This window comes from Mauremys mutica, chromosome 3 (genome assembly GCF_020497125.1).
Source record: "Mauremys mutica isolate MM-2020 ecotype Southern chromosome 3, ASM2049712v1, whole genome shotgun sequence".
Classification (NCBI taxonomy): domain Eukaryota; kingdom Metazoa; phylum Chordata; order Testudines; family Geoemydidae; genus Mauremys; species Mauremys mutica.
Genome location: NC_059074.1, coordinates 22,444,143 through 22,470,631, shown reverse-complemented (window position 1 = coordinate 22,470,631; position 26,489 = coordinate 22,444,143). Strand labels below are relative to the sequence as shown.

The following is a 26,489-nucleotide window of genomic DNA, read 5'->3' as shown; positions in this document are numbered from 1 at the left end:
ATCATGGGATTCACAAAGCCCAAGTTAAGTGCCTAGGCTCCCTATATAATGAATGGAAAGAGATAAGTGCCTCAGAATGGGATTCACAAAAGTCAGCACCCTAGGCAGCTCCTCACCTAAACCAGGCAGTGGGAGATGCCAAGCTGCAGGGTATATGTGCTAAACCCCATCCCTTTTTAGGCATAGGTGACTAAGTCCAGTGTGCAAGGAGATAGTTCCCTCTGAAAACCCTGTCTTGGCATTAAGTGCTTATGCTGTTTTAGCAGGAAGCCAGGAGGAGGCCTTCCCGTATAACTCTTAATCCAGTGGTTAGTGTAGGGTACTCAGCTGGGACGTGGAAGACCCCCAGTTGAAATTTGCCGTTCATGTGGGGAAACGTGACTTTAATAGGGATCCGCTACTGCTCAGGTGCAGGCCCTAACCACTGCCCTATGGCACATATTATGATATGAGACTCCCTCAGTCTCACCTGTTGAAGGTGTTCTACTGTTCTATGAGAGAGGCACCACCCCCAGTTGTTTTGGGCAAGCTCACATATAGGGGCCCAATCCAGTAGACAAGGTCTGAGCAATCTTACTGGCTCAGGGCCCATGGGTCAGTTAGGTAGAGGAATGCTTATCTTTTCCCAGTGCATGAATCACTCCGAGGCTTAGGCATCCGGTCACCAGGTGTGTGGTTGAAATACACTTGCACAGGGAATTTTATTGCAGAAATGTAGGCAATGAGTTTGGCTGCCTGCTGGGTTAGGTGGCAGCTGAGCTGAGTGTGTGTGTGTGGGTGGGAGTGGGGGGGGCATTGTGAATCTCACAAGGGACTGATTCTGGATTTAGGCACCTAAAATGGCAGTTAGGTGCCTAAGTCCTTTTTGTGAATCTAGCCCAGATGTTTTAGTTTTATTTGGAAATGCTATTATTCATTTGCATCAGACCTTGGTACATATTTTACAGCTTCTGTGGCCATTCACTCATATAGACATTTAAAAATACTTCAGCCCTTTTAAGCTGCTTAAAAAAGCAACCACAGACCCCATCAGGGATGCTGCTGCAGTAGCTTCTTGGAAAGTGGCATGACTTCACACACCTAAATAATTGACATCTCCATGGCAATCCAAAGGCATAGACCTATTTCCAGGTTGGTACAACACTTAGAAGTAAATGAGGGCTAGAATTTGGTGTCCAGCCAAGAGTTAGTGAGCTTCTCTATCCTGAAAGATTAAATGTAAACATCTCCTTCCTGGACATTAATGCACCATGTACTACTAACAAGGCTGCACAGGAGACATGTTCAAAGTGTTCAGATATGATGGATTGTCTTTCCTGCAAAAACAGGAAAAATATAGAAAGGGAGCAAGTTTATTAATGGTCATATAATGAGGCAAATTTAATAACTTTCATACTATGAAGTAATGCTAGAAACATACATTTCCATCCTTTTAGACAGCTCAATGATAGGCATTTAGAAATATCTATTTTAAGGAACTAATCTATTGCTACAAAATATTTGAACTCTGTTATCATGGATGTTTTAACTACGATAACCTAAAGGAGTTTTAAAGGGAGTTTTAGAGAGAACTAACTCCAGGTTGGCATGATCTTTCCTCTGATTTGAACAAAATATATAGTATCAAGACCAAATAGTCCCATCTCTCTCCTAAGCTTGTATTAGTAATGCTTTCCAAATAGGAATATTTCCATTTATTGCACGGAAAGCTTTAATGTCTCCCAAGGTTGCCAGGGCTAGCTCTTCTTATCCACGGTCCACCAAGATCCCTGAGTAGCAGTGACAGACAAAACTCTGGCAAAGTTGAGGGCCACATGCTTGGAGACTATGATCGATTAATTCATCCCAACAACAGTTCTTAGCATCCAACAGCATTTCAAGGACTCTGTGGTCTAACTTGCTATTTATTCCCTTGGTGTGGCCACCTCATTAGATGCTGTGAGTGCTTATGTTTTGCTCATTATTGGAAGGAGGAAGAGGCTGCTAATGTGAACCCAAGGGGGCAGCGGGGCGCCGGGTGGGCGCAACAGCCCACACCCAGGATGGGCTTGTAGAGGCAGCGAGGAACATTTTTCAGGTGGGTTTTCAGAGGTGCTGGATATTGGCCTGACCCCACTCTGGAGAAGGGCCTGGTGAAGCAAGCATGGGGTTCTGGGTGAGCCCCGCCAGCCAGCCAGGCCCAGCCCCATGCTGAGGACCCCTGTGGGTGAATGGAGGGGACTCAGGGGATCCATAGCCCAGCAACAGCCAACCCCCACGCAACTAGAGGAACCTTCAACCGCCCCTTCCCGCCTCACCCCCAGCTCTGCCTCAGCCTCCCAACGCGGGCGTCAGCGCGGCCCACGGCGCATGCGCCCGGCAGAGCGGCGTTCGCCACAGGCAGTTGCGCCGCCATTTTGCCGGCTGTGGGTGGCGCCCGCAGACCGATCTCTCCCTGCGGCCGCGGCGCCTCGAGCAGGCGTCAGTGCCCGTCCGACCCCGGGTAAAGGAGCAGCCGCCCAGGCACACTTCGTGCGGCCAGCGCGTCCCCTCCACAGCCCCAGCAGCGCCTCCCGGTGCCAGCGGAACCCCGTGGCCCGTAAGCTTCGGCCCCGCTGAGCGCGGCGCCTCTGAGGCACGTCCCCCCGGCCAAGCCCAGGGCTCCGCGGGCAGAACCGCTGTGGCGCCTCGCGCTGCAGCGTCCCCTGAAAGCCCCGTTAACTGTCCGGCGCGCGTGCTGCCTGTTCCCGCCTTCCGTGCAGCGCGGGCTGGGCTGGGCTGGTCCGCAAGTCGCGGCGGCGCGGACATTGACGCACACGGTCCTTTAGACGTGTTGAAGGGAGAGTTTTCTCCGGCCGTCTCAAACGGCAGGTTGGTGTCTGTACGCCTGGCTTTGACCCGGGGCCGGACACGGGCAGGCCACGGGGGCTCTGGCTGAGAGGCTAGTGGCCGTGGATGGTGCTGTCATTACAAGCCACGCACGGGAAGCCAGGTCTGGAGACGGTTAAAAACAAGGGTTTTTTTCGCCAAGAATTGTCTGCCTTTGGGTCAGACTCTTCTTAACAACCAGGCGCTGTTTGTTGCCTCTAACTGAAGTTCTGTTTGTTCCTGTCATCAGTAGAGCTGTGTCTAGAGCAGGGGTCGGCAACCTTGCAGAAGTGCTGTGTGCCCAGTCTTCATTTATTCACTCTCATTTAAGGTTTCCCGTGCCAGTCATACATTGTAACGTTTTTAGAAGGTCTCTTTCTATACGTCTGTAATATATAACTAAACTATTGTATGTTAAGTAAACAAGGTTTTCAAAACGTTTAAGAAGCCTCATTTAAAATTAAATTAAAACGCTGATCTTACGCCGCCAGCCTGCTCAGCTCGCTCCCAGCCTGGGGTTCTGTTCACCTAGGCCGGCCGCGGGCTGAGCAGGGCCTGCGGCCGGGACCCCAGACTGGGGGTGGGGGGTTCAGGGCAGAAGGCTGGGGTGGGGGCAATTCAGGGATCAGGGCAGAGGGCTGGGTGTGTGGGGGGGTCAAGGGTCAGGGCAGAGGGCTGGGTGTGTGTGTGGGGGGTTCAGGGCAGAGGGATGGGGCTGTGGGATGCAGGGCAGAGGGCTGGGTGTGTGTTGGGGTGGGGGGGTTCAGGGCAGAGGGCCTGGGGGTGTAGGGGGTGCACGGCAGAAGGCTGAGTGTGTGGGTTCAAGGGTCAAGGCTGGGGGTATGGGGGCTGCACGGCAGAAGGCTGAGTGTGTGTGTGGGGGAGGTCAGGGCAGAGGGCTGGGAGGTATGGGGGTGCAGGGCAGAATGCTGAGTGTGGGGGGGTCAGGGCAGAGGGCTGGGGGTGTGTGTGTGGGGGTGCAGGGCAGAATGCTGAGTGTGTGCGGGGGGTCAGGGCAGAGGGCTGGGGTGCTCGGCCCATAGGGGTGCTCCCAGCCCCCTGTCCTGAGCAGCTCATGGCAGGGGGCTGGAAGGGATGTGCCCTGTTCCACCCCCTTCCCCAAGGCCCCATCCCTACCTCTCGCTGTCATCTCTAGGGAGCTGTGTGCACGTTGCCGCTCTTCCCCCTCCCCATTGCTAGGGCCATCAGCTGATTGGCTCAGAGACGGAGAGGGGGTGAGGCAGGAAAGCACGCTGGGGGAAGAAGCGGGGAACGGGGAAGCTTGGCTGCCGCAGAACCAAGCTTCTGCCTCCTGCCCCCGCAGGGGAGAGCGGTGGGCGGGGGGGCTGAGTGTGGCTGGGGGCCAGGACTGCGGCAGGCAGCTGCGTGCCGCTCAAAATCGGCTCGCGTGCCATGTTTGGCACGCGTGCCGTAGGTTGCCGACCTCTGGTCTAGAGCAAGAAAGTTTTATTTAGGCAACTCTTCAGTTTTTCAAACAGTCACGGAATGTTGCCAGTGATCTTGAATCAGGCCAACCACTAAACAAGAGAGCTTTAAGTGTGATGAGTAATTTTTTCTTTTCAGTAAATGTATAAATTCCCCATGGTAATAATTTCAGGGTATGTCTACACTACCCGCCAGATCGGCAGGTAGCGATCAATCTATCGGGGATTGATTTATTGTGTCTAGTGTAGATGCAATAAAATCAATCCCTGATCACTCTGCCGTCGACTCCGGAACTTCACCGCAGCGAGAGGTGGAAGCGGAGTCAACGGGGGAGTGGCAGCGGTCGACTCGCCGCCGTCCTCATAGCCAGGTAAGTCGACCTAAGATACACTGACTTCACCTATGCTATTCATGTAGCTGAAGTTGCGTATCTTAGGTCGACCCCTCCCCCCCCCGCAGTGTAGACCTAGCCTCAGTAACCAAAAGAAAGGGCTGTGATAGTTAATTTCCCCCACATAATGAGAAAGAGAGAGAATTGCTGATATCTAGGGTCCTACTAAATTAACGGTCCATTTCAGTCAATTTCACGGTCACAGGATTTAAAAAATCATCAATTTCATGATTTCAGATATTTAAATCTGAAATTTCACAGTGTTGTAACTGTAGGGATCCTGACCCAAAAAGGAGTGTGTGGGCTTTTTTTTTTATTTGCAAAGTTGTTGTAGGGGAGTTGCAGTACTGCTACCCTTACTTCTGCGCTGCCTTCAGAGCTGGGTGGCTGGAGAGCAGGTCTGAATGCGGAGAAGAGAAGAATGAGGGGGGAATGATAGCTGCTTTCAACTACCTGAAAGGGGGTTCCAAAGAGGATGGATCTAGACTGTTCTCAGTGGTAGAAGATGACAGAACAAGGAGTAATGGTCTCAAGTTGCAGAGGGGGAGGTTTAGGTTGGATATTAGGAAAAACTTTTTCACTAGTAGGGTGGTGAAGAACTGGAATGGGTTACCTAGGGAGGTAGTGGAATCTCCTTCCTTAGAGGTTTTTAAGGTCAGGCTTGACAAAGCCCTGGCTGGGATGACTTAGTTGGGTTTGGTCCTGCTTTGAGCAGTGGGTTGGACTAGATGACCTCCTGAGGTCCCTTCCAACCCTGAGATTCTATGATTCTATGAGTTGCCACCAGCAACAGCGCAGACGAAAGAATGTAATAATATGGTATTCCCACCCTTACTTCTGTGCTGCTGCCTTTAGAGCTGGGCCCTTGGTCAGCAGCTGCCACTCTCCGGCCAACGACCTCTCAGTGCAGCAGTGCAGAAGGAAGGGTCGCATGATATGATATTGCCACCCTTACTTCTGTGCTGTGGCTGGCGGGGCGCTGCCCTTAGAACCATGTGCCCGGCCAGCAGCCGCCACTCTCTGGCCACCCAGCTCTAAAGGCAGTGCAGAAGTAAGGGTGACAATACTGTGACCCCCTTTTGGGTCAGGACTCCCAGTTTGAGGAACACTGGTCTCTCCCATGAAATCTGTATAGGATAGAGTAAAAGCACACAAAAGGTGAGATTTCACAGGGGGAGAACAGATTTCACAGTCTGACACTTTTTTCATGGCTGTGAATTTGGTAGGGCCCTACCAATTTTACATTGTTCATTTTGCTAGTATGGTTTGTCCTTTGTCTGGCTTTTGATTTAGACTGTAAGTGTCTTTCTGTAGGGAATGTGTGTCTTGATCTGTATACAGTGGAGCTCTGTTTCTGGTTGACTCTGTAATAAACATGATAATCTGTTTATCATAGGCCCATAGAAATTGTTAGAGGATGCTCCCTTTACCCTCTCCCCTGGTTCTTGTCATGCAGACAGAAAGCAGAGGACCAGAAATCTGAAGTGCAGGCAATGCAGTGTTTAATGGGGTTAGTTTCCAGCAAGCATATCCATAAGTACATGCCAGCAGAGTCTGTTTCCTGGTGTTCCGTTCCCAGCTCTGACGCCAAAGAACGTTTACCCTATGTCCCCCTTCCAGCTCTGACTGCGCAGAGTCTTGCCTGTGTCCCCATTTCCATTTCCTCTTTCTTAGAAGGCCCAAATATACCTGCAATGCACACCCACAGTCCCACTCCTTACAATTTATGGTCATGTTCCTTTTTGGGGGGAAGTGGGTCTGGGGTCTTTGTCCCATCTTTTTTATATCCCATGGGAGGGGTAAGGAGTGAGGTTGTGCTTTGGCCAAGGCCAGGTCTTTATTTGGCTTTTAGTGTTTCTTGTGCCCCCCCACCTCCCCCCCAGCCCACTTTACCCCTCCTCACTGGTTGCTTGACCTTGGCTTGAGGAAAGAGCCAGGCAGCCTTCCATTGTATCCTCACACAGGGTATGGTGGGAGTGTACTATAACACTTTAATTCCATCTCTTATCTTTTTTCAACCCATCTGCTTGCGGGCAGATGTAACATACAGTGTCTTTGTCCTTTGTTTACACATATTAGTATAAGATAAGAGTATCAAAAAGTCAAACCCAAAATTCTATCTCAGGCTGACAAACAAACCTATATTCTAACAGAAATAAAGACATTTATTTCTCTTAACATAGTAGATACTAGGGATGTAAATGTCGTTTAAAAAGTGAATCTGTTAAACAATTAAAATTATATTGTTTAACTGATGAAAGGGAGAGGGGCTGGGGCTGTGGTTGCTCCGTCTTGTGGGCGTGGGGCCAGGATGCTGATGAGGTCAGCTGGGGTGGTTGCTGCACCAGCCTGGATTGGCCGGCTGGGGCTGGGGCTGGGGCTGCTCCTGCCAGCTCGGGGCTGGGATTGGGGCTGCTCCCGCCAGCTGGAGGCTGGGGGTTAATGGTTAAGGTGGGTTAACCAATAAGACTTAATGCTTACCGGTTTTGCTATTTTACATGCCTAGTATATACTTGATTATGAAGGCATCAGTAAATTGGTTAGGCTTTCTTTGTGTATTGATCATGCTAAAAAAAAATGAAATACAGTTAGTATAGAGTTAATCATATCCCCTGCAGGTTTTTTTTTCTCTGCAGAAAATAGATTCTGCCACGTGCTGTAATTACACCTTTCTCCCACCAAGGGCTACTGTGGCACCACAAGAGAGGGTAGCCCGCTCACTGGACGGAGCAACCAGCCGTGGATAGCGAAGAGGAGAGGCTGTGTTCCTCACAGCACCCTGCCTGTGGGGCTAGGTGAGGTGAGCCAGGATACAGGGTGGTGGGGGGGAGGGGTTGGGCAGGAGAGAATATGGGCAGAGCGGGGCACATGAGGCTGCTGGGCGGTCACATAGACTTGAGTTCAGAAGAGCTAGTGGGGGGACAGACTTGGGCGAGGTCACAGGAGCTAATGGAGTGGAGGTTCAGGGCCATGTGGGGATGGAGGGAGGAAGGTTGGCTGAGTGGGGGGTGCAGGGATTTTTGAAGATGGGGGAGAAGGGGTGGCTAAATGGGGGTGTAGGGCCGCAGGGGAAAGGGGAGTGCAGGGACACATGGGGCAGGGACAAATGTGCCTGGCTGAATGGGAGAGACTATAACAACAACGTTAAGAGTTACTGTATGTTATTTCGACAAATAAAATATGCAGAATTTTAAAATACTGTGCAGAGAATTTTTATTTTTTTGGCACAGAATTACCGTAGGAGTAAGAGATCTGATATAAAGTTGTCATTGTTGTAGCAGAAGGGACTGGAAAATGGCATAATGGTTTTCATTCTGTCCCTGGATTTCAGTTGCTCCTCAGTTTTCTGTAACTTTCACCCTAACCCTTGTCTCATCCCCTGCAGACAGCTGTGGAGTAGCTGAAGTGCATAGGAGAGGGGCTTCTACATGTGCATTTTGGGTGATCTATAAATGTACACCAGAGTGCATGTACTGGTGAGTTAAGTGTACACAAAATTACTGTTTTTTTTTTTATAAGGAGTGAAAGGGCTTTTGTTTTATCAGTCTATTTTTAGATTGCCAGCATTGGAGGTAACAGCATGGCAACACCTCTTCAACCTTATGATGGCTATGCATGATTTATAGAGCATTGGTTTTCAAACTGTGGGGTATTCCTGCTGTGACATGGTGAGGTAAGCAGAGAGAGGAATAAGAATGATCTCTCATTAGCTGAGTCTCCCGGTCCAGTTGTCAGGCTGGAAGAACAAGGAGGAGGGAGAAGGTGTGGCCTCTTCCTTCGCAGGAGGTGGGGGAAGAGGCATTCCAGCTTGCTTGCATCTCCAGAGGCTAATATCCATGCACCCCTGTGGGTGGTAGTTCCTCTCTGCCCATTCAGGCTCTTTTGCCTGCATGCTGTGGATCACGCCAAGGCTGGAGGAGCCTGTGTCCTGTAAGTGATGCGGCGGGAGGTCCCAGAATCAGGGATATGAGGAGAGAGGTGCAGCCAAGCTGTTGTTTTCTGCTGGGGTCACCTGCCCGGAACATATCACGGGCATGGGATGTTCATAGGCTGGGGTGCAGTGAGGCATCCTGGCTGGGGTGCACCCTTGGACACCAGGCTTCTGTGGAAATATTATTTCTCAGAGACGGGTGCACAGCGCAAAAAAAAAAAATCGGAACCTCTGCTCTAGAGCCCAGACATTCTGATATTTCAGTTGGCAAGAAAGGGTTGCCACACACAAATGCTTTGCTTCCTCCCTCTGGGGACTGAGTGCATTGCCTCCATACTCACCCACCCTGTTGTCCTCAGGGGCTGAATTCTGTCTAGTATTCTTTACACCAGGGGTCCCCAACCCCCGGTCCGCGGCCTCTTACAAACCGGGCCGCGAACCGACCCAGTGGACCTCCTGCGGGAGGTCTACCTGAGCCGCGGGACGAGCGCTCCCTCCGCAGTCATGCCTGCGGGAGGTCCGCTGCTCCCGGGGCTCCGGTGGACCTCCCGCAGGCATGACTGCGGACGGTTCGCTGGTCGCGCGGCTCAGCTGGACCGCCCGCAGGCACGCCTGCGGGAGGTCCACTGGCTCCGGTTGAGCTGCCGCAGGCATGCCTGCGGGCAGTCCAGCTGAGCCGCGCGACCAGCGAACCGTCCGCAGTCATGCCTGCGGCAGCTCAACCGGAGCCGGTGGACCTCCCGCAGGCACGCCTGCGGGAGGTCTACCCGAGCCGCGGGACGAGCGCTCCCTCCGCAGGCATGACCGGTCCCTGGTCCTGAAAAGGTTGGGGACCCCTGCTTTACACCAAGGGTTCTCAAACTGGGGGTTGGGGTCACTAGTACAAAAGTTTGAGACTCACCGCTTTACGCTGGTTTTGGACTATGGAGACAGCCAACTCAATCTTTTGTTAAGTCTTCTGCTCTGTTTGTTTTGTCCCTGCATCTTTCTCATCTGTCTTCTTTTTTTCCCTCGCACTGAACCCTCTGTTGCTTATTTCTCATACTTCCTACCTTGTTCCTGAATATTTCTGTTCCTTGCAGCATTCAACTCTCACAATGTAAATAAGGACAATAACCTGTATAGGTTATAAAGTATGGGTTGTCATCCTTTATAAGATTCTCCTGCAGAGGTAATTTGATAGCGCAAAAGGGAATGTGAGAATGGACTTCATTTCCAAAAAGGAGTGGTGGGGAGAAGGGAGAAAAAGAAGCCACATCTATACCCAAGCTCTTCTCTGTTTTCCCCAAGCCCATTCTGTAACTCTTTCAGCTGTTGATGTCAGTGAAAGATGAGATCATACAGAATTTTGCAGAATTGGGTCCTTTATTAATATTTCAATAAATTGGAAGAGTGACTAACTGGATAACTAGCCAATTAATGTCCCCTTAAGTTGAATAAAAGCATGGCCAGACCTTTGTGTTGTAGGCTGTCTGCTGATTGAGGAAGACACAACTGCAGTAGTAGACATTCACAAGGTTATTCAGGAAGGAATGCAAAGATGAGATCTAGACACCATTAATGACTGCTTCTGAGAGCAGCTAATTCTGGAACCCACAAATGGAGAGGCAATTCTTCGTTTAGTTCTAAGTGGAGCACAGGATCTGGTCCAAGAGGTGAATGTAGCTGAACTGCTCAGTAGTAGTGACTATAATGTAGTTATATTTAACATACTTGCAGGGAGCAAAATAACAAAGAAACCCACCACAGTAGCATTTAACTTCAAAAGGGGGAACAACACAAAATTGAGGAAGCTAGTTAAATGAAAATTAAAAGGGACAATCATCAGAATGAAATGCAAGTGGCATGGAAACTTTAAAAAAAAACAGCTTAGTAGAGACTCAAACTAATTATACCCCAAATATTAATAATAATTAATAATAATAAATTAATAATAAAAACATAGTAAGAGGACCAAAATAATGTCACCATAGCTAAACAGCAGAGTATAAGAGCCATTTAGAGACAAAAAGATATCCTTTAAAAATTGGAAGTCAAATCCCACTGAGGAAAATAGAAAGGAGCATAAACTCTGGCAAGTCAAGTGTAAAAATGTAATTAAGCGGGCCAAAAGGTGCACAGACTAACAGCCAAATTTTTTAAAGTACTTTGGAAGCAGGAAGCCTGCCAAACAATCAGTAGGGCCACTGAACAATCAAGGTGCTAAAGTAGCACTCAAGAAAGACAAGGTCATTGCACAGAAGCTAAATTAATTATTTGTATTAGTCTTCACTGTAGAGGATGTGAGGGAGATTCCCACACCAGAGCCATTCTTTTTAGGTGATAAATCTGAGGAACTGTCCCATATTGAGTTGTTGAATAGAGATTTTGGAACAAATAGATACATTAAACAGTAATAAGTCACCCGGACCAGATGGTATTATCCCAAGAGATCTGAAGTAACTCAGATGTGAAATTGCAGAGCTACTAACTGCAATGTAACCTATCACTTAAATCAGTCTTTCTACTAGATGGCTGGAAAATAGCTAATGTAATGTTGATTTTTTTTTAAAAAGAGGCTCTGCAGGTGATCCTGTTAATTACAGGCCGATAAGCCTAAATTTAGTATCAGACAATTTAGCTGAAACTACAGTAAATAATAGAATTATCAGACATATAGATGAACATGATATGTTGGGAAAGAGTCAATATAGCTTTTGTAAAAGGAACTCACCAATCTTTTGAAATTTTTTGAGCGGGTCAGCAAGTATGTGGACAAGGATGATCCAATGGACATAGTGTGCTTGGACTTTTAGAAAGCCTTTAACAAGATCCTTCACCAAAGGCTTATAAGCAAAGTAAGCAGTCATAGGATGGGGGGGGGGGGGGAAGGGCCTCTTGTGGCTCAGTAAGGCTGGGTTAAAGGCTAGGAAACAAAAGGTACGAAATAGTCAGTTTTCACAGTGGAGAGAGGTAAATAGGGCAGCCCTCAAGAATCTACTGGGACCAGTGCTGTTCAACATACTCATAAATGAACTGGAAAAAGGGCTAAATAGTGAGGTGGCAAAGTTTGCAAATGATACAAAATTACTCAAGATAGTTAAGATAAAAGCTTACTGTGGAGGGATCTTACAAAACGGTGAGTGGGCAACAAAATGGCCGATTAAGTTTGGTGTTAAATTCAAAGTAATGTACATTGGAAAGCGTAATTCCAAGTATACATACAAAATGACATGCTCGAAATTAGCCGTTACAGTACCACTCAAGAAAGAGATCTTGGAGTCATTGTGGATAGTTCTCTGAAAACATCTTCTCCAAGTCAAACAGCAGGCAATAAAGCTAGCAGAATGTTAGGAACTATTAGAAAAGGGATAGTTAAAATGGAAAAAAAATCATAATGCCATTATAAAAATCTATGGTGTACACAACTCACAGTCAGACTGTGGAACTCATTGCCAGGGGATGCTGTGAAAGCCAAAAAAGTATAACTGGGTTCAAAAAAAGAAATAAGTCCATGGAAGATAAGTCCATTAATGGCTTTAGTCAGGATGGTCTGGGATGCAGCCCCATGCTCGGGAGTCCCTAAACCTCAAAAGCTGGGACTGGATGACAGAGAATCACTCAATAATTGCCCTGTTCTCTTCATGCCTTCTCAAGTATCTGGCCTGACCACTGTTAGCAGACAGGATACTGGGCCAGATGAATCACTGGTATTGGGCATTCTTGTGTTCTTATGTTACCTTCCTCAAGAGCTAGAAATACATATTTTTAAAAAATCAAAAGCTTAGTTTCTGAGAAACTAAGCCTCTGCTTGACAAGGATTGATTCCTATCAGCTTGCTCTTGGACAGTGGGCGAATGTGTTTGACAATCTGCCTATCGTTAATTATTAACCGGAATATCATATTTAGCGTATAGGCATGTGATGCTGGTGGTGTGAAACTGCAGGGGCATGATATTGATTGAAAGAATGTGAAGTCAGATCAGTTGCATTACATTTGAATAAAGTTCTAGTCAATCTGAACCTTGGAGACTTGGTTCAATGTAGGTCAGGGCATTTCGTTTAAAAGTGATGTGAAAATATTTAATTTTTTTTATAAAATCCACTGTTATGTTATGGAGTACTACAAGTAAGTACAATAAAGGAGGCATTCAACATATAATTAACATAAAACCTTTTTTTCCTTTGGTAGAACTGTGACTTCCAATTATTTCTCCAAAAAGACATGGGAAGTACATTATAAAGAATAACACATTTGCAGCTATACTAAAAGTTGTAATTCCATCAAAAGAGGTAAGCACAGGACCACAGATTGATCCTGCTGAAGGAGGAGGAGGAAAGGGGCGGGGAGAGAGAGAGATGTTTGTCTTGGGGAAATAAAAATCCCTCAAATAAAGCTAATAGCAAGAAGTGGAAGGGGAGGGGGGCATACCTCAGTGTAAATAACAAAAAAGTTGTTCAGACAGAGCACTGAATCTTTGTGATTTGTCTTCTCGACAGAGTCAAACCTTCAGATGAGCTGTCAGGTATGTGGGGGTTCAGCTCTTGAGTCCCACTGTTAAAGCTCTGGAATGTCTCCAGACTACCTGCAGAGTGAAAGGCAGTCCAGTTGTAGAATTAGCAGAGATAACATGAATGACAGAGAAATGTCACTTCCACTTCTTGTTTTGTGCAGAAATACTGAGCCTCCTGTGTTCTTATTTTGCAAATGTGTCTGTTATAAAATGAATAGAGATGAGGAATTTTTGTCTCTTTGAGGACCACTCTGGATTGCTCCATGTAGGGTGATAAAGTCAGAAAGCACAATAGTAAGTCCAGGACGCACTCTTTGTCTGTGAGGAGCACATGCAGACAACATCTGAGGGAGAGTTGTGCCAAATGTACCTAGAGAAGTGGAAAAATTAGAATTAAAATCAGTAAACGTTTATTGTATTTATTTATTTTGTGCAAAATGCACTGTTAAAGATATACTGAATACAAATTGCTTTAAGAAATTAAACACGGTTAATGTAAAAGTGAATTGAAAACTAGATGATTATCAAAACTGATCTTTTTATTTTGTAGACAATGGATTCTTTGTCTCCACCACCAAAATTTTTAGACATGGATCTGAAGGTAACTCACGTAGAGTGCCATCCAAAGGAAGTGCTTGTGACATTTCAGGGGAAATATAATACAGAATACGACTTTGATTACCACATATTGCAAAAGGAAATACAGCATGTATCCAAAGTAAAGGACGGTATTGGCATTGGCGAGTTTTGTTTGGTGGAGGACATAAATAGAGAATGGCATAGAGGAAGAGTGCTGGAAAAGAGAGGGGAAATCTGTGACGTGTTTCTCATAGACATTGGGAAAGTGCTAATAGTTAATGAAATAAATGTTTCTTCTGCATGTGGTGAATGGTTCCAGCTGCCTCCAAAGGTGGTGTGTGGTGTTTTTGCAAACATACTTCCAGTTGGGGAAAAATGGGGTCCAAAAGCTCTAAATTATTTTTCTTCTCTAATAGGATTACAGATTAAAGGTCACGTGCAAGCCATTTTACCATACCAATTGTTTCTCCTGGAAGTACCGAAAGTCACTAGCGATGTTCTTGAACTGCAATTAGGAAAACTTGTTGATGGATATTCGTTTCGTCTTATTGTAGAAATGTTAAAGGAATTACCTCAAGAGCTCCTTTGCAAACACATGCCAGATTTGCTGCAACAGAAGTACACAAGGCCAGAGTCATCCTCTTTCAGCAATGCTGAAAATCTACCAGCATTTCAGCCAATTCTGGATAGATTCCTGCCTTCTTTATCTGTTGGCAGTGTAGAGAAGGTAAAAATAACTCTTGCAATCAGTCCAAGCAAATTTTATTGTCAGATGCTAAAATGGCAGAAAGGGCTAGAAGACTTGACCACAACAATGACTTTGCATTATGAAGCTGTCAGTAGGGAAAATGTTCCATCTTGTGATAGTTTTGGAGCTCTCTGTGCTGCAAAAAGACAAAAAGGACAGTGGCACCGGGGAGTGATACAGCAGCTCCTCTCTGATGACCAAGTAAAGGTCTGGTTCATGGATTTTGGCACCAGTGAAGCTGTGCCTTCCAATCATGTTCTGAGACTTCAACCAGAATTCACTTCCTTACCAATGATTTCATTTCAGTGTGCACTGTCATGTTTCAGTGATCAGAGTGAAGCTGTAAAAAGAAATTCTCAACTAAAAGAATTTAAACAGGCCTTGTTAGGACAGACTGCTGTGTATGCCAGCATTGATTTGTTCAATGCCAATGAATGTTTGTATTATGTTACATTATATAGTCAAGAATCTGAAGTTAATGCTAAATATCCACAACAGGTGAATGAGGTAATTCAAGCATGTTCCCTAGTTTCTAGTACAGATGTCACTAATATACTTGGAGATATCAAAGCTTATGAAGAGATCTGTGTTTCAGTTGAGAGTTTGATTGGAAACACAGAACAAATGGGAAACTGCTTAATTGAAAAGGACCCTTCTTTATCAATCTATTGCAAAACAGTAGAAATGAAAATAGATTCTGTTCATGTTGCTTTTGTCGAATATGTGTTGAATCCATCAAACTTCTGGATTCAAACTAATGACTACAACAATGAGTTTCAAACCTTGATGAAAAATATTGCAGATGTGTATAATAGCTATGGAGTTTATGATAAGATTGTTGAAAACCCAAAGCCTGGGTTATTCTGCTGTGCCCGGTATAGCAAAGACATGGAGTACTATCGAGGACTTATCACTGAAGTGGAAGGTGTAAACATTAACGTTTATTTTTTGGATTTTGGAAATACAGATACTGTACCCATTCATGATGTGAAAACTTTGCTTCCAGAGTTTTGTAAATTACCAGCACTTGCCATGCATTGTGCACTTGCTCATGCATTTCCCATTGAGGATGTATGGGTTAAAAAAGAAACAGATTTCTTTAAAAAGGTTGTATTTGACAAACAACTCTTGCTTTATGTCATTGCAAAGCAAAATGGCAAGTACATTGTTAATGCACAATTTATGGATGGCTTGGAACAAATAGATGTTGTCATGCATATGGTTCAGGCTGGATATGCTGAGTACTGGGAAGTGCAACCGGATTCTCTTTTGAACTTTGTGAAAAATTCTAAAGGCCTAAATTCAAAAAACAATAACAAAAAATATATAAATACACGAGGTACATACGTTATACCTAAAAGTAAAGTATCAGCAACTAGAAATATCTGTAACAACAAACAGTTACTAAACACTTTTTCTGTGGCAAGAGAATCACTTGAATCTTTTCCAAATTGGGAAAGTACTCTTTCCAGAAAGCATTATATAATATCTGGGAGAAGTGACCGTATGGGCTCTTATAAAGAGTTAATGTTCAAACCAGGAGCAGTTCTTGATGTCATATGTTCTCATATTATTTCTCCATCCCATTTTTTTTGTCAGTTGCAAAGCAAATTATCAGAACTAATGAATTTAATGGAGCAAATTCAGAATTATTATGAAGTGCATAGCAATCCCTATAAAACTGGCCAGATTGCCTGTGTTGCAAAACACTCCAAGGATGGAAAGTGGTACAGAGCAGCTTTTCTGAAACAAGTATCCAGAAATGAAGTTGATGTGATATTTGTAGACTATGGTAATCAGGAAAGAGTTTTACTTAAGGATATTCAAGCTATTCTTCCAGATTTTTTAACTTTGGAAAGTCAAGCTTTTACATGTAGTCTTAAGAACATAAATGAACCCTCACTATTTTACCCATTCATTTGGACTAAAGAGGCGTGTAAGGATTTTGGAGACTTCATTTCTGCTTCCAGTGGGCTATTGACTTGCGTCATTTATGCTCTAATTCTTATAAGGCCTAACTGCTTGTATAATTTAGTTGATTTACAGACTCCATTTATTGGTGCACAGCAGTTTCTCATAGAGCATGGCCATGGCCAGTCCCAATTTTTTGGATTCACAAAAGCACTTAAACCATCAGTTTTTCTGTATAGTTTTTGCTACTCATCTTTTAATATAAAAGTAGGAAGTGAAGAGGAAGTATATATAACGCATATATACAGCCCTGCAAAATTTTATTGCCAGCTTAATCGTAACACTGAAATTATAGACAAATTGGTGAAGAAGATTGCAGAGATTAGTAACCTACCAAACAGTTCAGAATATGACCCGAAAAAAATACGATTATGCATAGCGAAATATTTTGAAGATGGTCCTTTTTACAGAGCTTTGGCATCTTCCATGGGATCATCATCCTATGTACTGGCCTATTTTGTGGACTTTGGGAATAAACAGATGGTAGTGAGAGACAAACTGATGCCTATTCCAGGTCATGCCACAGATTTACTATTGACACCCATGCAAGCCATTAAATGTTATCTGTCAGATCTTAGAGAGAGAGAAATTCCAGTAGAAGTCAATAAATGGTTTGAGGAGAATTTCATGGGTAAACTATTGAAGGCAGTAGTAGTATCCAGAGAGTCAGATGGCCAGATTGGTGTGAAGCTATATGATGGACATATCCAGATAAATCAGAAAATTCTACAATTATTGTCTGAGAATGAGAAAAAGTACACAGAGGAATTGGAGCATGTGAAAAGTTGTACAGAGCAGTCTGCTGAAAATAGTAGGGAGGTGCACAAAGTAAAACCTGATGAAGGTAATGAAACAAAAGATAAAAATATTGAGAGAATTGCCTTGAAAACTGAAATAAAACCTGAAGTACATGATATATCTTTTCAGACTGGTGTTCAAGAGGCTTTTGAAGATAAAGAACAAACTGTGCTTGTTCCACAAAAATTGTGCAGTATGCCCTTTACACTACCAACATTCCATGGCAATAAAGAGCCAGTTTGTAAAAATGTTATGAATATATCTTTGGAACACAAAGAAAAAAATGCAGATGGAATATTTACTCCTGAATCTCTACTTTGCCCTGTTTTCAATTTGCAGGAAATACCTGTAAATATTATGACTGAATTTTGCACCAACAAACTAAATTATACAGGTCAACAAGAAGGTAGGGTAAGTAGACCCAAATATATCAATCTTCCTCCACGTAACATTGAGCTGAATTCTCAGTTAGCAGGGTACATTTCCAATATAAATAGCCCATCTAGTTTCTATATTCAGCTCGCAGAGGATGAAAACGTAATCATTCAACTTGCAGAAGAACTAAATGAAGGAAAAATAAATGTAGACCATGAAAATTACCTGAATGAACTTGTGGCAGGGGATCTTGTTTTAGCAGAATATGTAATTGATTGTTTCTTATATAGAGCAGTTATTAAAACAGTTAGATCAGGAAAATCCTATGAGGTAGAATTCATTGACTATGGTAATACAGCAGTTGTGAGTCCATCAAAAATCTACAAAATTCAAGGAAAGTTCGTAACTTTGCCAAGGTTCAGTATCCATTGTTTCCTTAGTAGAGTAAAAAGTACTCATCCTGATAGAAGCTGGAGCAGCAATGATATGTTCTACTTTTCCAGAAAAGTAAATAATAAACAAATTACTTGTGTATTTTTGCAACAATATGAACAACAGTGGGAGGTAGATATAATTTGTGATGGAAAGTCTGTGGTTAATGAGTTAATGCAGAGACATGACAGCTCAGGATTACAGAACACACCAATGCTAAATATGGAAACTAATACAGAACAAGACATTCCAGTCACAAATGCAGAACTAAGAAAGAACTCTAGAGTTCATAACAAATATGAGGCTGTTGAGACTAGAAACAACTCTGAAATCCTCTCTAAAATCCCTAACCAAGAGCTAAATCCTGGACAACTAGAAATGGCAGAAATAATTCATATTTCAAAATGTAGAAATTTCCATGTAAAATTAATGAGAAATAGGCAAACATTTTCGGATTTAAATGTAATGGTTGCCAAAGAAGCAAAGAGAAACCGTTTGATTGCAGTAGAAAATATTCAAGAAGGACTGGAATGCTTGACAAAATCTAAAAACACCTTGAAGTGGTACCGATCAAAAGTGATGAAGCTTATTAGTGAGGAGAAAATGTTAGTTTTCTTCATGGATCGTGGTAGATGTGAAATGGTATCCTTGCGTAATACAAAAATGCTCAGTAATGAGATCAAGTGTATTCCTAAACAAGCCATATTATGTAAATGGATTTGGATTCAAAATTCAGGTAAAATGTCATGTGACTATGTGATAAATAAAATTGCATATCGTGAAATAAAGCTCCTGTTTCTGAGATACTTGGAATCTTCTTGTATCTGGGAAGTAGATATCTTAGTAGATGGGATTCTACTTTTGGAATATTTGAATCAGATCTCTGGGCAAGGCAAGATCAACAAACCTAATTGTACAGAAAGTGCAAATAACGAGGCTTCTAAGACATCTGTACTGTCTTTTAGAATAAATTCAGTTACATGGGCGCTACTCCAAAGTGGTAATCAATACCCTGGATTTGCAACTACAGTTACTGATCCTTCAAACTTCTGTATTCAATTAGAAGACTTATTTGACACTATGAAAACCTTGTTTATGCTACTTTCCGACCTTCCAGGCAATTTGCCAACTTTGCCACAGGACCTTGTGACTCCTGGTGCAAGTTGTTTGATCAAGTTTGGGATGGAAACACAGTGGAACAGGGTAGAAGTTTCTGAAATTTCAACTCAGTCTGTTGTTCTAATGTTTATTGATTATGGCTTTCCTGCATATATTCCCTACTCAGATATTGACAAACTGAAAGTTGTTCCAGAAGAACTTATTTGTTTACCACGATTATCTTACTCTTGCTTCTTATCTGGTGTGATTCCTGCTAAAGGGAAACACTGGAGTGATGAAGCTAAGCTTGTGTTTCAGGAATTTCTATGTAAACAAGGCCTGATTTTCCAGTTTAAGCAGTATGGTTCTGGAATGAAACTAGAGGTAGATGTTCTGTGTGAGCAGAGTAATCTAGCAGATACCTTGGTTGCAGGTGGTCATGCTATCTACTGTAAAAGTACATGCTGCCTTCTTGGACATGACAATACAAAACCAATTGAACCATGTTCACAACTTCAAAGTGCAGCACAGCAATCACGTTTTCTGTAAATTTCCGAAGCAAAACATAGCCGTACTGAAAGGAGTTTCTTGGTACGTAAAAAAGAGAATGCACAGCAGCAAACACCAGATCTGCAACATAGAAATGCCCGTGGTACAGTTTCAAGAAGTAATTCTACCACTAAAGCACATTCTAGAAAATGTCCCTGGAAGAAACCAAGTTCATATAGTAATGGCAAAAATACTGCAAACGATTAACTTAAGTGTGACACAAATTTATTTATGCAATTTTCGGATGATAAGAAATGTAACCATTTCCACAGAAAGTCTTACTGAAAATCTGCCTCCAGAAGCAATGAATGAGACATGTGACTCTGCTGACATGAACACCAGAATGAGGGAAATGAAGATTAGTAAAGAGGTGGCATCAAAAGAATATATGAATAGTAAGTAGGCTTCAGTGTTAAAAGTACTTTTTTCAGGACAGTAATACAGATTGAACTTTTACCTCAGCTCTGTAATATATGTTTGCAAGAGTTACGTTTATTTACATTATAAAGCTTTTAGGCCTCATTCTGATTTCAAATAGGTTTTACTTCCCTTTGATGCCAATGCAAATTGTGGCCTTTATTTCTGTTTTTATATACCCAGGAAGGCTTATCACAAAGAGGCACGAAACCAAATTATTTTTGTAATGAAGGAAAGGTACATAATTTTAATGCCTAACAGCTTCTTATTTCTAGAAGAAGGATCAGTAAATACGGGCCTGAACCAACACATTAAACTCAATGGAATGACTTCCATTGACTTCTCCTGGTTTGGGATGAGGTCTTAAGAGCTAGATGGTGCCATTTAGGGAGACGCTTGAGTTGGGGGCAAAGTGGCTTTGCACCATGCAATGGGGTTCTGCCTACTCAAAATAGGGACCAGAATTTTACCTGGCCCCTGTGCCCTGTGTGTGTGTGTGTGTGTGTGTGTGTGCAAATTCCATACTCCCACTTCTCTACACACTGCGTGCACACAAGGGCAGATGGAATCTAGCCCTATTACTATCTTTGATATATTGGAATGGATATTAGAAGTTTTCAATTTTTTCTTCCATGGGGAAAAGGGGACAGTTTCGGAAAATGATTGTTTTGTAATATCAGTCCTCATGTAAGGATGCTAAAAACTCTTTACAAATGGACATTTCCAATAATATAACTATGGTAAAAATGTTGTTTTTTTCCTTTATTTTGGGTTTTTTTATTAACACCTCATACCTTCAGAATGGTTGCAGAAACTTTGCTCAAACTTCCCTAAAAAATTTACATTTGGACAGAGACCCAGCATGAAGAACTTTAGGCCAAAAGGGTAAATCTTCTCACAGTTATGTGTATGTGAAAATGTTAGATTAGAATGGAAAATGTTTCATCTTTAATAGACATTTCAAATAGTGCAGCTGCTGTATTATACACACGCAAGATTTAAGAAATGTATGTTAAATATGGACTGGATATTATGGGATATACATTCCCCCCCCCCCCCCAAAATGTAAATACTGAAATTATAGATTTTTCTAGATACAGAAGGATTGGATAATGTCCTGCCACCTGGGGAAAATAAAGGATATGAAAGCTTCTCATTACATCAACTAGAATTTAACTTCTCTTGCTGCCATTGGTAAACTATTCAAAATAGGTCTAAAATTCTTTTAAAATGCTAAAATCCATTTCAGAACTTAGATTAAACTACAGTATTCTATTAATAACAAAGTAAAAACATACATTGAAATTCATCATTGTTAATTTGTGTGTAGCATGATGAAATATCGATAGTATTACTTTGGATCTGATTAAACATTTTGCATCTGCTTGTGAATATCTTAAAAATCATTTTCCTCATAGTTAAAGTAACTTATATTTTTATATCATTTCTTTATATTCTTAGGTAATTTTGAATTATGTGCATTTGTTTGCAAAGTTGGAAGGATAAGCACATTTATTTTCATCTTTTTTTGTTTGTTTGTGTTGGGGTTTTTTTGTTAAGTAAAGCTGAACAGGACCTGGCCACATCTACAGCTGTTAATTTCACTGTTAATTATGGTAGGCTACTGGATTTTTTTTCCAATATTAGAATATTGTTAATGTGGCCACGTTTTTAAATTTATTTGTAAGTAATTCTAATACGTCGACCAAATATTATGAAGTGTAGCATACAAATGACAACCATTGTAAAACAGCAGTTCCAAATGTTTATTAATTTCAACCAAATGTTCTAGAAATTGAAAGTGTGTAAATTAATTTAAAAGATTGCTGAATGTCTTTAGTAAAGTTTCAAACATGGAAAAGTGTTGTGTGTGTGTGTGTATTTTTGAGTGCGTGTCTGTGTGTATAATACCGGGGTGGGGGAGGGACCTTCTTTAAGTCCAAATCTAGATTATAACCATTTTAGGGTTTATACCATACCTAAGTGTGTTGGACCATGCTTTGGCATTGCATACTCTTGTGCAGCTCTCATTAATTTTCCTCTTTTATCCCAGCTACAGTAGCATTTGTGCTGTGTATTGGAAGGGAGAAAATGCAACACTTTAATTTAACTTAATCAACTTTGTTTTCAGGTGTTTGTATTTGAAAGGAATTGACATACTTTTAAGCCTGAAAATCCTAAAGAATATTTTTCCCATTGGCTTTTAACCAAACTTGATACTAAATATAACTGAAGCTTATGTTTCATTAAATTTGATCATAAGAGAGCTTTTTTATTGCTAATCATTTGAGTGTATATTTTTAATTTGTATATATTGCCTAGTATTGCTTATACAATATAATTGTTTAATTTTCTATTGATGATATATACATATTACAGCAAAATGGTTGTATTATGTTAGAAAAAACATAGTAAGCTCAAATATTTTATACATGCATATATTAATACAGCTTGTGTTTACTCTCTGTCATACACATAGTAAATCTCCAGAGTTTTAATGTGTTGGATATGGCAAGCCATGGCGAAATTATTTTGAATAATTAATTTCGTTTTGAGGTTCACTTAGGTTTAGGTGGTTGGTAAATGATGTGAAAAAGGATAAGTACCAACATTTCAAATCTGGTTAGAATTATGTGCATTTATTTTCTGAAAACGTTTTTCAGTATATATTTTGTGTGTAAACTGTGTTATCTTGTTTAAATAAAAATTGTCTTCACTAAAGTAATTCATAATACTGTATAAGCCTAATTTTAATATGCCTTTTTTTAAAAAGAGGGAGGTCTTAAGATAGTGTGGCAATTCATAAGGCGATGTTTGAGAAAGTGGCAATTTACTCAACTGACAAGTACCATATGATTGCATATGCATTAGTCTCCATAGAGGGAATTACCTCTTGCTGATTTTGGTAATCCTCCCTGAACCATGTCCCAAGGGAACTTGTGTTCAGTCCTTAGCTAGGATAAATGATGAGCCGGGGAGAGAGTGGAAGAGGGGCTCTCCATTGAAGATGGATAGGGAGTGGGGAGAGAGAATGGGGATGTGGGGATTTCATTGGAGAGGAATTCTGGCACTTAAGGGTCTTTGGAAGTGGCGGTCAAGCAAAAAGGCAAGTCAGAAAATTAAATCTTTAGGTTTAAAGACAAGGAAAAACTCCGTAAACTGCCTTGCCACTTTTGTCAGTCAACCAACATCAGTGGAAGTATCCATTCTCACTTTTGTTGCAAATGATCTTGAGGCCTGTCTAATTTGGTAGCAGACCTGAGCTAATCTTCTGTTTGAATTGATCTTAAAAATGTCACCATCCCAAATTGATGACCACAGATGCTCCCAAGCAAGGGTGGGAAGGCTAGGGTATTTAGCAATTTCACATCCGAGGCACTTGGGGCAAGATCCACAAAGGAACTTCAGTGCCTATATCAGGGATTTAGGCACCTAAGTCATAGTTTTAGGCCCCACTGCTATCTACAAAGCCCCCATTTTGTTGCCATCTAATCCTGAAAGCACCTAAACTCACTCGGTGTCTACATTCTTGCTGTAAAAGTCCCCTACAGTTTCTGGTTCTGGGTGTGTGCACTGCCTCAGGCAGGTTCCCAGATGCCTATCTCATGCCTAAACCTCAGCATGATCCACAAACCAGATGGAAATAGGCATTCTCCCACCTATCTTGTGGGATCTGATATAGTAGGACCTCATTCTCTCTCATTGAAGCTGTCCCACTTTAATTCTCCAAAGAACCACTGAAGCAGGGGAACTGCACCTTGGGTCTCCCATTTCTTAGATGGAGGCCCTAACCATCAGGCTATATAGGCATTCTTGCTATCTCACTGTGGCGCAGTGACTATTTAAATATGTTTCCAAAATGGAACAGCTTCAAAAGGAGAGATTGAAAGAGACCCACATTAGAATATCTTATCCCATAGCTTAGTGGTTAGGGCACTCCCTGTAGAGATGATAGACCCTCATGTTCAATTCCTTTCTCCTCATTGTGTGTGCCGGGGAATTTAACTTGGTTCTCCCACATCTTGTGTGATTGTTCCAACAACTGTGCCAAAAGTTATGGGGGAGAGCACCACTACCACCTCCTCCTCCTTCAGCCATTTTATGTGAAGGTTGATACCTGCCTAACTCATTCTCACAAGAAACAATATACTTCAGAAGAGGGTTCACAGCTGCAAATTGCAGGTGGAGATAGGTGCCTCCCTGCAACCCAGACTTTGGCGCTGGACTCAATCAGAGGGGCAGAGGCTTAAGACACACTCCTTCATCAACATCTCTGATGGGATAGTATGCTGGATTTTGTGGATCCCATTCTTTGGTTCAGAGCCTGGGCCCCTACCTAGGCTTTGCGGATCCCATTGCTATTCTGGTGATTCCTAGGTAGCTTAAACATTAGGCATTGCAATGCCTAAGTCCCTTTGTGGATCTGGGTCTCGGAGACCTGGTAACTCAAAGATGGCCCTCATGCAAACAAGCACTCAGGCCACCATATTTTGCATGCCGTTGGATAGAATTCTATATTGGATCTCCAAATGTTCTGAGAACAAAATAATGAATATATCCTGTTGTATACAATGCAAAAGTATAGTCGACATTGGTGAGGCCTCATCTGGAGTACTGTGTCCAGTTTTGGGCCCCAAACTACAAGAAGGATGTGGAAAAATTGGAAAGAGTCCAGCGGAGGGCAACAAAAATGATTAGGGAGCTGGAGCACATGACTTATGAGGAGAGGCTGAGGGGACTGGGATTATTTAGTCTGCAGAAGAGAAGAATGAGGGGGGATTTGATAGCTGCTTTCAACTACTTGAAAGGGGGTTCCAAAGAGGAAGAATCTAGACTGTTCTCAATGGTACCAGATGACAGAACAAGGAGTAATGGTCTCAAGTTGCAGTGGGATAGGTTTAGGTTGGATATTAGGAAAAACGTTTTCACTAAGAGGGTGGTGAAGCACTGGAATGGGTTACCTAGGGAGGTGGTAGAATCTCCTCCCTTAGAGGTTTTTAAGGTCAGGATTGACAAAGCCCTGGCTGGGATGATTTAGTTGGGGATTGGTCCTGCTTTGAGCAGGGGGTTGGACTAGATGACCTCCTGAGGTCCCTTCCAACCCTGATATTCTATGATTCTATGTATATAATAGTTATCATAAATGCTTGTTTTCCAGCAGCAAATTATTTTTTTTACAATAGGATGGGGCTCCAACATACACATACAGAGATACCATTTGTTTCCCCAAAGATGCAACATGTTGCAGTTGGACAGTTGGAACAGTTGGAAGGAATGGGGAACGTGCTTAAATAGACATGTTTTTCAGGGAGAGAGATACCTGCATAAGAGGTAGCATGAAAGAAGGCATGAAGGTGACATAGTGAGAAAAGGGAACCAGGGAGGTGATAAGATAGGCAAGTGGATGGCTTAGAGGAGGGAGTAGGTATGAAACAGTGGCAGTGACAGAAGAGAAATGGAGAGGATAAATGTGCACACTGGAAGCCCCTGTTGGGCAAGGCACCCCCTGCTCCCTGGCCTGCAAGCATCCCCTGCCTGGGACATAGTCCAGACAGGTGGCCACAGCAAGACACAGGCAGACGTGCTGTAACCCTCATGCACCTGCCCTTAGGACCACCAGAATTACCACAGGCCACAGGTTGTTCTGGCTCTAGGGTGATACCCAGAATGCATGCGAAAGAGACTGTGCAGGCAGAGTAACCACTTCCCATGGGGGTGCTTGTGCATCAGCCTCGAGAGGCGAACAGGTGGGAATACCCCCACACCACCTGCACAGAGAGAGGCCACACCCCCTCACTCCTCATCCCTCCTTCCTTCCTTCTTCTTCCAGTCTGGCAGCAGTAGTAGGAATTGGAGCAGGAGACGCAGCTATTGAGAGGAATTCTTATTCCTTTATAACCTCATGTGTCCCACAGTTTGAAACTCAGTGCATTACACTATATACTTGTAATCGGGAACATCTTGTTTGAAATAGTGCAAATAGGGAGGATATCTCACTCTATTACATACATTTTCAAAATAGACTATCTTATCTAGCATATTTTTGATTTGTCATGAGGTTTGTGGCAGTGTTTTACAAAGCAAAGCTTAGACAGACTTGTTGGTGTCTGTTTCTGATAGTTCATGTTTGAGTCATACTGCCATCTGGTGGCTCTGTGAACGTAAGGCAAATCTTAAATGGTGTGGCTTATGTGATTTTTGGTATTCTTTTTCCACTTTCCTGAGCTTGATTTGAATTCTGTTCTCTTTTTCTTGTTGATGTTGGAAAATGGTGACACTGTGTTATAGAAAAGGAATATAGATGGGTAGTAAAATCTCTAAAGTATCTTACAGACAGGCCTAGCATTGTGAAAGAACATTGAAAAATTCAAATTATAAAACAAGATATTTGAATTAAAAGAAAAAGACAGTGTG

At 42.8% G+C, this 26,489-nt stretch overlaps 1 protein-coding gene across 1 annotated transcript; it reads left to right on the top strand.

The window, feature by feature from the left end:
- Positions 1–2,587: 2,587 nt before the first annotated feature.
- On the top strand, positions 2,588–22,807 carry TDRD15 (tudor domain containing 15). Its single transcript, XM_045011704.1, is given in 8 exon segments — positions 2,588–2,850; positions 7,303–7,479; positions 8,070–8,160; positions 12,787–12,887; positions 13,659–15,272; positions 15,330–19,918; positions 19,920–20,053; positions 21,170–22,807. Coding segments are annotated over 4 exon segments (6,438 nt in total). The 5' UTR covers positions 2,588–2,850; positions 7,303–7,479; positions 8,070–8,160; positions 12,787–12,887; positions 13,659–13,661; the 3' UTR covers positions 21,274–22,807.
- The last annotated feature ends 3,682 nt before the right edge of the window (positions 22,808–26,489 follow it).